This window comes from Sapajus apella, unplaced genomic scaffold (assembly GCF_009761245.1).
Source record: "Sapajus apella isolate SASKATOON/1434 unplaced genomic scaffold, GSC_monkey_1.0 scaffold6, whole genome shotgun sequence".
NCBI classification, from domain to species: Eukaryota; Metazoa; Chordata; class Mammalia; order Primates; family Cebidae; genus Sapajus; species Sapajus apella.
Window position 1 is genome coordinate 65,962,969 of NW_022436946.1, and position 14,272 is coordinate 65,977,240.

Below are 14,272 nucleotides of genomic sequence, written 5' to 3' on the forward strand. Positions count from 1 at the left end.
AGATGTCTGCTAGGGACATAACAAAAGCTCAGCTTAACTTTTGAAATCAACAAGCTATTTAGTTATATGTAAATTTTCATAGTACATCAGGGCTTAAAGCAAATACAGAGTGAAAGTTTAATTTACAGACATCCATCTCTTTTTCTCTCTCTACTTTTTAAAAGTCTTTACAGAATGTGTGCAGAAAGTCCAGGCTTGGAAGGCTGCACTGGTGTTCCCTTAGTCTGCTGTTTCTGTCCCTTACACACATAATTGTTGCCAATTTGGAGGGACAGGATCTTCTTCCTCATTGGACGGTTTCTCACATTTTTGGTGTTTTGTTTGGTCTTTCCTGTTTGCCAGTCATTCATTTAGCAGGCCAGCATCCCAGGGTGAACACGTGTGTGCCAAACTCTGTGCCACACCAGCGTTTATGGCTCTTTGCCTCCCCCAGGGTGGTGCCTCAGAAGGCTCTCTTGCTTTCATAATGCAAAAATAGTTTTGTTTCTCCCAACAGATGTTAATGTCCATCTTAAATTTACCTTATTGGAATCACCTAATTATCTGACTGCCTCTCCCATTCTCATTTTAGCAGCAGGCGGGAATCCCTTCTCAGTGTGGTCTGTGGCTGGAACAATCAGTGTCATATAGATGATAATTAACAATTGAATGAATGAAGCTAGCCTCCCAACCTAGAGAGAGGAATATCTTACAGTATTTATTCAACACAGAAAGTTGAGTCCAGGGTATCCTCATCATGGGCGTGATTAATGCCAAATTAGTGAGTTAGTAAAAACTACTTAATCCCAGTGTTATTTCAAGACAGCAAGTATATTTGATACATACTAGAAAAAGTTGGGGGTTTTTATTTTATTTTTGGTTTTGCATGTATATTGTATATTTTGTAAAGGAAATTTGGATATTGGAAACTATATTTTATTTTATTCAAGTAATTAATTATTTATTTTTGAGACAAGATATCACTCTGTCACCCATGCTAGAGTGCAGTGGTGGGATCTCAGCTCACTGCAACCTCTGCCTCCTCGGTTCGAGCGATTCTTCTGCCTCAGCCTCCCGAGTAGCTGGGATTACAGGCAACCACCACTGTACCTGGCTAATTTTTGTGTTTTCAGAAGAGATGGGGTTTTGCCTTATTGGCCAGGCTGGTCTTGAACTCCTGACCTCAGGTAATCCACCCACTTCAGCCTCCCAAAGTGCTGAGATTACAGGCGTGAGTCACCGCACCTGGCCAAGAAACTAGATTTTAAGTCAATAATGTCCTTTTTAAAAGGAACATTTGTGCCTGTGTACTTAGCATGAAGAGTCCTTTCTAAAGCCTTTCTATGTAGCCCGCCTTGATGATATATCTTTGTAGTGACTGAAATTTTAAATAAATGTTGAGAAGTAATATAAATTTGTTAATCTAGGGTAAAAATCACATTAAAAAGTATTTAATGTGTCACACAGATGTAATAATGCTTCCCAGGCTTACATTTGGTCAATAATACATCAACCTGGCCATGTTTATTGTGGTTTAAAAAGATTCTTTTTCGATGATGACTCTAAGCAGAGACATAATTTTTAGCCATCTTAACGTCCTCTCCCTCTCTGCATTCCCAAGTGTCACTATTCAGGTGCACAAAACTAAGTCAAATCTTACAACCAACAGGAAAAGGTTCATCTTTTGTTTTTTAAAATAATTGTTTATGCTTTGTAACTATATTCCAGAAATGTAACAACCAGCAGAGCTTAAAGCTGCAGCTATAGTCACATGCAATGAGAAGCTTTAAAAATTTTACTTTGGGGAATAAAACTAAAAAGATGAAATATAGAGATCTTTTTCAGTTTAGTGGAACAAAATGAAATTATCCTCTCTTAAAATAAATGGCAGTTAGGGGAAGCAATTTTTCCTGTCATGGATAAATGGTAGAGAACACAAAACCAGCATTTGAAATATGTTAACTCACAGTGTTTAAAATATAAGGAATAAAATGCATTGTATAGTACCTGTTCCCAAGGATGATTGCAGTTTCATGTTGTCTTTAAAAATACATAATGTACTTGGCAAATGAAACTATAAAAACTAGATGGAAAAAAAGGCATTAAGCCAAATTTTAAACTTTTTTCTTTTTCAGTGGGAGGTTCCATTTTGCATCATTTAATTTAATCAGCTCAGCCTCTTTTGTGGTTGTTCCTCATCCTGAGTTCATATTCACAGGCATGCAAAAGAAATCTTTTGATATTTGAGGCAATACCAAAGATTGGAAGTCTCTAAGCCTCTATAGTTTTCTGTCATTCATCTGTAAAGTAATAGTGGGAAAAGCATGGATTAGAAATCAATTTCTTTCTAAGCCCACCATTGTCACTTAACAGCTTTGCTACCTGAGCAAGTTTCTTACATTTTCTGAGCTTCTGTTTCTTCATATGTAAAACAAAGTTTCAAATGTCTGCTTTACCAAATCACAGGACTGTGCTGTGGGTAAAAAAAGTCAAAATAGGCTTAATAAAATGTTCTACAAATTTCATGTACATCCTGTTAGAATTCCCATTTTGTGGATGAGGAAACGCTGAAAGGGGCTAGCTGCTAATTCTTTGTCATAGGGGCTCTCTACATTGTAGGTGAACACCCCTGGCCTCTGTCCACTGGATGCCAGTAGCACTCCCTTCCAGTAATTATTGATCATTGAAAATGTCTCCAGATACTGCCATATGCCCCCCAGTACACAAAATCACCTCAAGTTGAGAATCACTGTTCTGTATAGCTAAAATTCTTAACCATTTTATTTTTTTATTTTATTAATTTATTTATTTTTGAGATGGACTCCTTCTGTCAGCCAGGCTAGATTGCAGTGGTGCAGTCTTGGCCCACTGCAACCTCTGCCACATGGGTTCAAGTGATTCTCATGCCTCAGCCTCCCGAATAGCAGGGATTACAGATACCTGCCACCACGCCTGGCTAATTTTTGTATTTAGTAGAGACAGGGTTTCACCATATTGGCAGACTATTCTCAAACTCCTGACCTCAAGCCATCTGCCTGCTTTGGCCTCCCAAAGTGCTGGGATTAAAGGCATGAGCCACTGTGCCCGGCCTCTTAACCATTTTTGTAATGTAATTTATCAGTGTTATACTTACGCTAAGTAGTTTCTGGTTGGAATGCTCCATGACATAGCAATTTTCAGAGTTAAAGAAAGAGATAACTGATTTTCTTCCATTGTCTTCCTGTGTGAATATAAGCAGCAGCATTGTCTTCTCTGTACAGTTGTGAGCTTCCTGTCCCTGTAAACTGTCTATGTAGAAGCTGAATGTCACCTGCCAGGGACACTGCCCACAGTGAGCCCTAAGTCAGACTCCATGGCCTCTGGTCTTCCTTCCCCTGTCTACTGTAACAGGCTCTACTGGCTTCTCTTCTCATCTGGTGTATTCAGTCTCTTAATATCTCCTGTCAGCTGAGAGATAGGGGGAACACATGGATGTTCCCAATAATTACTGTTAGGTTTTGAAGGCAAGGTGAGGGTTAAAGACAGAGAGAGTTAGCGGCTCTACAGCAATGCAGGTTTTATGTCCAGCATGAGAACTGCAGAGGTGGGGGACCAGCTTAATGCCAGAGCCCACCACTGCTTACAGGCTGGAGTACTTACAGGTGTGGGAGGGAGGGAGGGGTTTGGGCAGTATGGCTTGCTGCCCAGCGGCATATTGATAAGATGTTCCTGTGATCAGGTGGTTTGGCCCTTTTTCCAATGGGATGTCATAGGATGTTCCTTGGACCTTTGTCCATCAAGATATGATAGGGATGTTCCTTCTGTTGGGTCTTTGCCCACCAGGGTATGATAAGAAAGTCAGGTGGTCAGGCAGGATGTTTGTCATGGTCCGAACCCTCATGGAATGTTTTACTTTGACCAGGGTCTGTGAAGTGGTGGGGGGTGTTACAGAATGGTGCAGCTTGAACTAACAATGATTTCATTTGAGCTTCACAGTAAGCTCTTGAGGTTTGCATTAGTTGTACGTGTTTACATTTTGTTTAGGAATTAACCTTTCCTCTTTGCTGCTCTTTCCAATTTGGTGTTCTCTTGATAGAGAAACTCAGCAGGAAGTTGATACGGAAACTCAGCAGGTGCCTTTCTCACTAGCACTGTATGAAGGGTAACATCCCAAATTACTCAGCATAAAGCAGATGCTTTCTGCCCTGTGTGACCCTTCCTTTCCCTTTCCTTTTAACAGTGATAGTTAAATATATACCTCTTTTTATTGCATTCGGGACTTAAGGACAAACTTTCCTGATGCTTTTGACAGAGGTCCCGTACTTCTTTAAGAGTAGTGTTTTTTCTTCTGTTGCTCACACTTTCTCCCCAGTAAAGGCCTCATACAAGCTTCCCAAGCCTGCCATACTTCACAATCTATCTCTGCTCTATCCTTGACTCTCTCCCTCATATTGGCACAGTTCCCAATTTATTGTCACCCCTCAACTAAACCTTTCTAAACATTTATGATTGACTTGTTATGATTGTGTCTGTTTCCAAAACTATTGGTAAATTAGATGCATTTTATTTGGGCCTCATTACGTAGTCTGAAAATATTTTGAACCTAAGACTGTATGAATTAATTTTTTTTTAACTCTAGGTTTTAAGATGAATTGCTGCTGACCAACACAATATAAGTGAAAGTACCACCATGACCTAGGAGAGACTGGTATAATTACCTATCGTGATGAGGACCTGGAATCACATAGGAATGAGACTCAGAATTCTAAATATGGAAGGTCCAAAACAATAGTTGTGAACCAATGGAATAAGGACTGGATTACTTCACGGCAATAGAACTTTAGTTTCAATTAAAACTCTATTTTTCTGTAAAATGTATGTGAATCATCTTAATTACTATATGGTTCATTAAAAAATAAAAAAGGCTAATTGGTTCCCGCTGTAAAATGCAATGTCAGGCTGCACTAGGAGTCATTTTTCTGTTTAAATTGGCATGTGTTCTTATTGACCAGACTTACCTGATTCTGATTTGATGTGCATGTAGTTCCTTTGTCATGTTATAGAAGTAAAGCATTGTGGGTTTTCCTTCCTTCTCCAGGTGGCCTTTTTGAAGATGTAACTGTTGGAGCTGGGCATTCTCCTCCCCCGACAGACAGCTCTCAAGCAGGAGCACACCGAGGCTGGCAGTCTGCTCAGGGGGCATCGAATACAAAGACAAGAACCAGAGCTATGGGTTGAGAGCATTACATTGAAGTTTTAAGTTTACTTGTTTGCATGTATTCTCTAAGAGAAGAGTTAACTTTAGATCTTTGAAAATCCAGGACTGTGAAGAAAGTCTTAGTAGCAGGTTGAGGCAAGTATAGAAGTTACATCTCTATTTCCCACTGAGAGGAGTATTCACATATGTGCTTTGTCAGCACCACCTGGAAGGTTATTAGCTAATGGAGACCCATCTGTCCTGTGGAATCCAATGAGGAATTTTATTGGTGGAACTGAATGTTAACTGCTATAAATCCTAGGAAATAAACTTTTAAAGAGTTTCTCAGGATCATTTAAAACAAATAGAAAACATTTTATGCTTTATTCAGAGGGGATGCTCAGTAGATGTGTGTTGAATGAATGATTTGCAAAGGTTTTCCCATTTATGCAAATCTGCATGTTTCTTTTGTTCTTTATTTCCTTTACCATACACTATTGCAAATTAATAAATATACCTCACTAGCATCCTGTTTCAGAGTTGTTCTGATCCTTGTGTACCAGCACAGATGTTGAGGAAACCTTTGAGGGAGAATGATAGAGCTAGAAGGAATCCCACAGAGTACAGGCTAGCTCCTAATTTCACGGAGAAGGTTTGAGACTTGCCTAGAATCACACTGCTAGGATCAAAGCTGGGACTTGAGCCAGGCACGTCCATCTCCTCTGCCCAAGATCTGATCCATTACTCTCTGACATCCTCCTTTCCTCCTCCAGGATCAGGAGGACAACCTCTAGATTTGCAAATATCCCTGCTGCTCATCAAACCTATTAGGATTAATCCCTACAGACCACCTAAAAACCCTGAGTTTTCTATCCCCAGGTTTTCTAACATTTTTTTTTTCTTTCTTGAGACGGAGTTTCACTCTCATTGCCCAGACTGGAGTGCAATGGTGTGATCTCAGCTCACTGCAGCCTGTCTCCCAGGTTCAAGTGATTCACCTGCCTCAGCCTCCCAAGTGGCGGCTGAGGCAGGAGAATTGCCTGAACTCGGGAGGTGGAAGATTCAGTGAGCCGAGATTGTGCCACTGCACTCCAGCCTGAGTGATAGAGCAAGACTCTGCCTCAAAACAAAAAAAAAAAAAGTGAGAAAAAAAATAGTTTACCAAGGACCTCTTAGTAAAACACTAAATTTCCAGTCCATTTTTTGTGTCTCTAAAATCTGCTGTAAACAAATGGTTCTGTGAACTCGTTCTTACCTAGTATAAAGTTATGGTAAAATTACAGTGGATAGACCCTGTTGAAAATTTCTGTTGGCCACTCATTTTGGCAAACCTATACAGGTTTGTTCATTCAGTGAGTACTTTTAGAACATCTACTACATTTCAGGCGTAGCTATTGATACTGCAGATAGAGACAATAAGAGGAAGTCCTTGCCCTCATCGAGCTTACATTCTCATGGGGGAAGCAGACAAAAAAGAAGTACTATGTTTTATCATAAAATTATTATATAATTTCTAAAAAGCACAATAAGAAAAAAGATGAATTAAGAAAGAGTAAAGGGAGGTGCTATTTCAGACATGGCTCAATTAAGCTTAAAGTGTACATATACTGTTGGTACCATATATGGTTAAAATAATTCAATTCCATCAACAGCTGCATTGTTAAATGCCAACAGATTACATACAAACTACAGCCTTGCTGGTTTTGCCAAGAGTAGCTTGACTAAACAAGAATCCACCAATATTAGCAAAGCATGTTTGATTCCATAGATACCAGAAAAAAGTTTGGTAATTAAGTCTGCTTAGTAGCCAGACTTGTAAAAAGTGCTGACAGTGTTAGTTTTCATTTTGTGTGATAGATAAAGCCAACCTAGTTGTTGTCCCTGTACGTTTGTTTTTGCGCCTAATGTATGACAAAGATTAATTGAGATCCACACTTCATTGTTATTCAGGAATGTAGGAATGATTGCTACATCTTAGTCTGTAGCTAGAGAAGAATCACCATTTATGGTACCCATCAGAGGAGTGTGTCCCACTACATGCTTATCTAAGAGTTCTACACATTCTTAAATAATCTTAACTACACAATCATATCAATATGATTTCATGTAACCATTTGTCTCGGTTTACGTTTTAAGATTTTTACATTTTACTATATGTTTTACCTTTTAAGATACATTTTACATTGTAAGATACATTTGAGATTTTATCTACTGAATCAGAGTTCATCATCAATCCTTAATCTGGGAGAAAAAGTTTGAGGGAGTTAATGGAAATCAGTCATTCTAAGAGGTAAGTTATCCAGTTTTAAGAATGACAAACACGTAATTGTTCAAAACTACCTTTTAAAAAGCATCTAAACTGGACTACCATTCTTTTAAAAATATGTCCCTATTTCCATTCTGTAATAAACTAAACCAATTTGTTCTCAATCCCATTTTCAGGGCCATGCTTATTCTAGGATCCTTTGGTTACAAGGTAAGCAGAGTGCAGGATTTGTGTCCTGGTTCTCTCTCTTAGTAAACTTGCTTGGACCTTCGGCAGCCTTTCTGGTCAGAAAGACAACTGCTGACCAGATACCTACATTTTCTTTATTCACCTTTCTCGTCTACTATACACAACCTGATTAGTTTTTTTCTATAAATATTTGAATATTTGTATTTGAAATCTTTTTAACATTGCATAGATTAAAACTTTTTATTACTTGTTTTAGAAAAAAGATGAAAATGATTTTTATTGTCATAATTTATATGCACTGTATTTGTGTTTTGGTTGCAAATTTCAATAAATCTGCTAAAAAACAAACAAAAAAAATCATGAACACCAATAAGTGGTTAATCTAATTTCAAGCCGTTAGCAGCAGTAGATTTCCTCTATGGAGGTTCTGGCTGAACTCTTCCTAAACTCAAGGAAAACAGGGCTTGTCACCCTTTGCCAGTGCCTTTCCCAGCCTAAAACGGACATGGCAGGCTTTCTGCAGATCAAAACTGGGAAATAAATTGTAAAAACAAAGCACTTCATAAGTGCCCACAAAAATAATGGAATGTTCTCTCTTTTTTCACTGGAAACCACTGAAGGGAACCAGTCTTTGGTGAAAAGGATCTCTCTGACCTGTACCTCCCCTTAAATTTCCCACACCCTCTTCCTCTCTTCCTAGGCAATACCATTTAAAAAGAGCCAGAGGGCTTTTTCAGTTCTGAAATATAGATGCAGAAGTTAAGAGTGAGAGGGTTCTAGAACCCGCCTGCCTGGGTTGAAATGCCACCTGTGCAATCCTGAGCACGTTCTTTAAACTCATCTTGAAAATGGGGTAAAAAAAAAAAAAAGTAGCATTTGTCTCATAGGGATTATTTGAGCATTAAATGGGTTAATGCATACATAATGTTGAGAACAGCACCTGGCACACAGTGTGCAATGCATTTTAGATACAGTGGTTACTCTATAAATTTGCTGCTCTGCCACCCCTCCTTGTCATTTCCTATGGAGTTGATTTTCTGAGGTTTTAAGCAGGAGAATAATATAAAAGTGATGCATAGAAAAATCAATCTGGTTACAGAACACAAGGTAGGTTGAGGAGAAGAAGAAAAGATCTTTTGTTGCAAAACAAGAAGAGGTTTCCCAATTCCAAAAAACTCAAAATATGTCTTGATCAGATAGCTTTGTTGGTGCTTTCTTTTCTATTCTACTTTGAATTATTTGTGAAGCCCATTAAAGTTTCAACGGAATACATGGTTTTCCATCTCCAGTCAACTTTGTTCTAATTAGGGATGTGACAGTCCATTCTAAGCATTTTCATACAGATATTTTAAAATGAGATCTTTTTCAGAATCTTCTTTTACAAGCAGAAAAGCTTTTGCAAAAATCTTTAAGTAAGAAAAGGAATCCAGACCCAAAGTTTCTGACCAGGCATCCTACAGGGATGCCCTCTGGACTAAAGTTCCATTTACTTTTTACCTAATTTCCAAAAGTACCAGGAATCTTTTTGTTCAGTGTCACTGGTTCTCAGGAGAACGAGGCAAAGCATCTTCCCTGGTGAACCAGCCCTACTTCCTTCTATTCGTATTTCCCGATGCATTTGCCTTCTCAGAATTATGCTGTGGGATCACCACAGTATCAAATCTCAGTGTTCACCTGAAATATCATGATGGGAAAGAAGTTGTTGACTATGTTACCAAATTTCAGATAAGTGAGCACTTTTATTTCTACTTAAAGAATAATTCAACACATTCTTGAAATGAATTAGGATCTAATACTTGAGTAACCTATGTTTATGGAGCAGAACACAGGGAGTAGACAATGAGGTGAGATGAGCAGGAATAAATCCTATTTATCTGATTCTTATCCTCACTATTGAAAGTCCTGCTGCTCCCTGCAAAATAGTCTCCAATTATGTCTAGGGTGCCCTATGGGGTGCACCTATGCATCATTTGCCTCGTGGCATCTGCCACTTTCTTCTGTTTTTTTCTTCAGCATCATTTGGTGCTGATGATCTTCACTGCTGCCCCATGTGAGATGTAGGTGCCCCTCCTACCTGGGAGCCTCCAATGGAGCAAAGGAGTGAAACAGTCTTGGAAACTTCAATAAGTCAAAGTTACACTGTGTAGGGTATAGACGGAAGGAGAAAGTAGATCCTTTCCACCATGTGTTGCACTTTGTGACACAGATCCCAAAACGGGTGTTTCTCTGCAGTTTCTTAGTGAAAGTTGCTCTTTTGAATGTTTTAAAATTTGAAATTCTCATCCCAGCCCAGGGGCTAGACTTGAGGACAAATTTTGAGTACCATATACTCAAACACTAAAACACTATTTTTGAACCAAACCCAAGTGCTGAATTCTCTCTTCTAAAATGAGGTTCTCCCAGAAGTTCTCTTCGTCCTTAGTCCTGCACATAAACAGATTCAGGGCAGAAATCTCAGGTGTTAGCACTGTTTGGGTTCAACCTGGGACTACAAATATAATTATATACATAATACATAATATACATATTGCCTATTCTACCTTTATAGAAGTGCTGTATCACAAGCTTTGATAGTTCTTGTTCTTTTTTAGTTTTAAAGCGGTTATGTAAAATTACCAGCTTTACTGTAGCTTTGGTGAAAGTATATTAGATTTAGTTGATTTTTTGCAACTCCTTTCTATCCTGGGAAAGCTGTCTTCTCTGTACCTTAGGTCACTCGATTTTTTTTAAATTCAGAAAATTGCAGTGGAACAAAACTTTCATGTAGAGCTTCCAAGTAAACTTGGGAATCAATTTATAATGATTCTTGTGTTTTATTTTATGTAATAAAATTAAGCAACAGTTGAACTTTTTGAAGGGTGGGCGCTCTTTGAGGGCAGTTTCAGTGTTCTATTCATCTTCTTAATTCTGTGCGTAGCACGATGCCTGATGCAGAGAATGAATTTGGTCAATGCTGGCTTCATTAATTACTCTATTGGGGACATTCATATTGAAAAACTAGAAAAGTTGGGTCAATAGGGTATGATTGATTTAAGTTAATCCAATCTTATAAAACAATTGTGAATCTCCCTGGCTGTTAAAAGGTTCTATATCCTTTAAGGTTTATTTCCGATATCCCTTCCTCTAAGAGACATTTTCCTTATTCCTCCCAGCTTAAAACCATTTATTTCTTTTTTGAAAATATAACTTTCGAAAATAAAATGATTAAGTCTTTGGTCCTGTTGGAAAGGACCAATGACCATATAATCTAACAAGAAGTGAAGGTTAACGTGCATTTTACACAAGGTTCATGTGCATTTTACACATGAGTAAGTGTAAAATGCACAGGAACCTTCATTTCTTGTTAGATTATATAGTCTTAGATGTACATAATGACCAGGTTTACAAATCCATTCTATGTTGTGACTCTTTCTTGACCTGGTTTGGAAACTTTGTGTAAAGTGGCCCTTTCTCTCTTATTAATTCCAAAGATGACAGACACAGAAATTTATTGTCTAGTTAGAAGAAGCTGCATTCTCTGATTAGCCTTGCCCTTTTTGAAGCTTTGATTTATTGGGGCAGAGCAAGCATGGGCTTTTGTATGTGCTGAAAGGAAACTAGGGTGAGGAATAATTTATAGTTCTCTCCTTGTGGCTGAAAAAAAAATAAAGGTTATTTTCATTATACTGCTATAGGAACTGTTCTAAAACAGAAGAAAGATACTGTAATAAGTAGAAACCCAAAGAATGACATTGAGCTACTGTTTCAGATAACTTAAAAACATTGTTAAATTCATAGTTTGAAGCAGATTAGCCATTCTGCTTCAAAATCTCTTATCTTAGTTTTACAGAGAACAATGTCTTTTCCAGTCTGGCAAGAGTAGCATTTCTGCAGTTCTCAGGCAAGTTATGCTTGCCAAAACAAAGCATAGGTGGAAGGTAGCTGGGAAAAACTGACTGGTAGCCCTTTTAACGTGGGAAAGTGTTGCCAAAGAGGAATCCAAAATAGAGGTGCCAAGTATTCAATTGTACACACACACACACACACACACACACAGAGAGAGAGAGAGAGAGAGAGAGAGAGAGAGAGAGAGAGAGAACAGTAGCAAACATTAGATATTACCACGTTTGTGGTTTCCAAACTTTTATTTTCTCCTTTTTATATTCCAATAAAGCCTTTATTTTGGTGAGGTGCTTTGCTATATGATCCCTCTGTTAAAGGTTTTAGGAAAGCCTACAGGATGAGAGTATTTTCTTTAATAGGATAAAGTCTGAATTTCACCTTCTAAACCAGTCAAGTCTTTTTTAATCATCACAGTGAGTGTACAGGATTTTCCAATCTTGTGGATAATTACATATTCGAACCCTGGCTCCTAGAGTCAAGTATGTAGGATTCCAGAATCTTGTGTAGAGAGTAAGATGATCAGGAGGAATCAGTTCCTTTGGGGGATGAACTGGGGTGAGAATAGGAAAGCATTGCAGGTGGAGAGCAGCAGCAGGGACAAATGATGGGAGGAAGGAAAGTTCTGGATGTGTTCGTGGAATGGTAAATAATTTGGCTTAATAACAGGTGATATTTTTAGGCATTTCCAATATGCCAGGTATTAACTGGCATTAATTTATTTATTTTGGGGAACATTATACAGAAGATACTTTTGTTATCACCAGTTTATACGTGAGGAAACTGATGAGGCGCAGAGAAATCCGATAACTCGCCTGAGGTCATACAGCTAGAGAGAGGCAAGACTAGTATGTGATTCTAGGATGACTGGGTTCCGCATGAGCTGTTAACCACAGTGCTATCTATAGCCTTTCAGCTGTGATGGAGAAGAAGGCCTTTTATTCAGAGAAGGAAAAGGCAATAGAGAAGTGACAGATACTCTGGAAACTGTAGAGCACTCAGCCTCTTTTTCTAATACTGTGCTGGACATCTCCATATGAACATAGTATCTGCCTTCAAATCCAACTGGTCTAAAAGCGAAGCTCATTATCATTTCCTCCCCTTGAAGGTGGTATACAGGTTATGGCATCATCACTAAATACTCCGACACTCAGGCCAGAACCCTTGGAGTCAAGGTACAGCCCCTCCTCATAATCCTCCTCTTCGGTGAATCTCTCTCTGCCCTCGTATTATAGTATGGTTGCTTTTCTCTGCTTCCCATCCTCATATTCCTACCTGGGGGCATTGGCACAACTACCAACTTAATGAAGTCCCTTTCTCCCTACCTTCTCCTGGCCCCAATGCATCCTGAAGTTGCTGGCTAGAGAATTTTCCAAAACCAGGGCTCTGATCCTGTCATTGTCCTCCAAACTTCATGACTCCCTCTTACCTGCAAGATTCTCTCCAGACCTCTCAGCCTGGCTTTCAAGGTCCCCATAACTGAATCCTGCAATTGACTGAATGTTTCTGTCCCCCTAAAATTCATGTATTGAAATCTGAACCCTCAATGAGATGGTATTAGGAGATGGGACCTTTGGAAGGCAACTGAGTCATGAGGGAAGAGCCCTTATGAATGGGATAAGTGCCCTTATAGAAGAAACTCCAGTGAACTCTCGTCTTCTTTTCCTCATGCAAGGCCATAACAAGAAGTCAGCAGTCTGCACACCAGGAAAGAGTCTGCACCAGAGCCCAACAGTGATGGTGCCCCGCTCTTGGACTTCCAGGCTCCAGAACTGTGAGAAATAAATTTCTATTGTTTATAAGCCACCGAGTTCATGGTGCTTTATTATAGCAGCCTGAGCTAACTATGATAGATCCTAACCTATCTTTCTAGCTTTCTTGCCCACATTTCCTCATTGATGTTAACTTTCTGAGCATGCTAACCAGACTTCCCTGAGGCTTCTCTCATGCTTTCTATTCTCCTCTTCACCCCCTGTCAATGAAGTGCCCCTGCTTGAAACACCTCTGCCCAAACCAGCCCACTTCGTTTTTTTTTCCCCCAATCCCACTTCTTAAAAACCCTTCCTCATTCTTTCAGGTCAAATGAGTTACTCCCCCATGTCCCTCATAGCATTTGCTTATACCTCACATTCCCTGCATTATGTCATAGCCTTTGGGGTTGAAGACTTTCTCCCCAATTACACTACCAGACCTTTATGATGAAAGACACATCTTATTCACTAGTGTGAATTCACTACTTAGTAGTAAGTCCACTGAAATGAATTTTGCTGAAATGAAGACATAATCACTTGGTCCCAAGTAGAGGCTACCTTTGAAAATCACCTTGATGGCCCCTTTCTTCTCTGAACCAGAAGATCATCCTTGATAAAAGGCCATATATTGAAGGAGCAGGTAGTTATAAGCCACATGGGACAGGGTGGCTTAGAAACATATCAAGAGCTTTTTACTGCATAAAGCCCAAACTAGGCCAATTAACTGAAGTGAAAGCAGGAAGAAAGTTTACAGAGTTATGGACCTTGGTATATTCTTAACAATGTGGATATTTTTTCATTAAAAAGGGGATCCTAAATCATTTTCTGCATGTGTGTGTAATCTACATAGGGCAAATCTGACAGGACACTAGGATACCACACAGAATAAAATTTATGTGGTTTATTTATTAAATTATATTAGATATTTTAATTGTATATTGACAAATTATATTGTATATATTTATAGGGTACAAAGTGACATTATAATTTTTAATATAATGTGGCATAATTAAATCACGTGAAATAATATAT

The 14,272-nt window shown here is 38.8% G+C and overlaps 1 protein-coding gene and 1 long non-coding RNA gene across 4 annotated transcripts in view; both read left to right on the forward strand.

Moving 5' to 3' along the window:
- Positions 1–5,680, forward strand: part of UBE3D (ubiquitin protein ligase E3D) — a 194,178-nt gene extending 188,498 nt beyond the window's left edge. For all 3 annotated transcript variants that reach the window (XM_032275421.1, XM_032275417.1, XM_032275419.1), the window contains one exon: positions 5,057–5,680. In XM_032275421.1, the coding sequence (XP_032131312.1) occupies positions 5,057–5,077 (21 nt within the window). In that variant the 3' untranslated portion in view covers positions 5,078–5,680. The remainder of the gene's footprint in view (positions 1–5,056) is intronic.
- A 528-nt stretch (positions 5,681–6,208) lies between these two features.
- On the forward strand, positions 6,209–10,403 carry LOC116549658. Its single transcript, XR_004267986.1, has 2 exons — positions 6,209–7,445; positions 7,598–10,403. It is a non-coding gene; the product is annotated as an uncharacterized LOC116549658 (long non-coding RNA).
- The last annotated feature ends 3,869 nt before the right edge of the window (positions 10,404–14,272 follow it).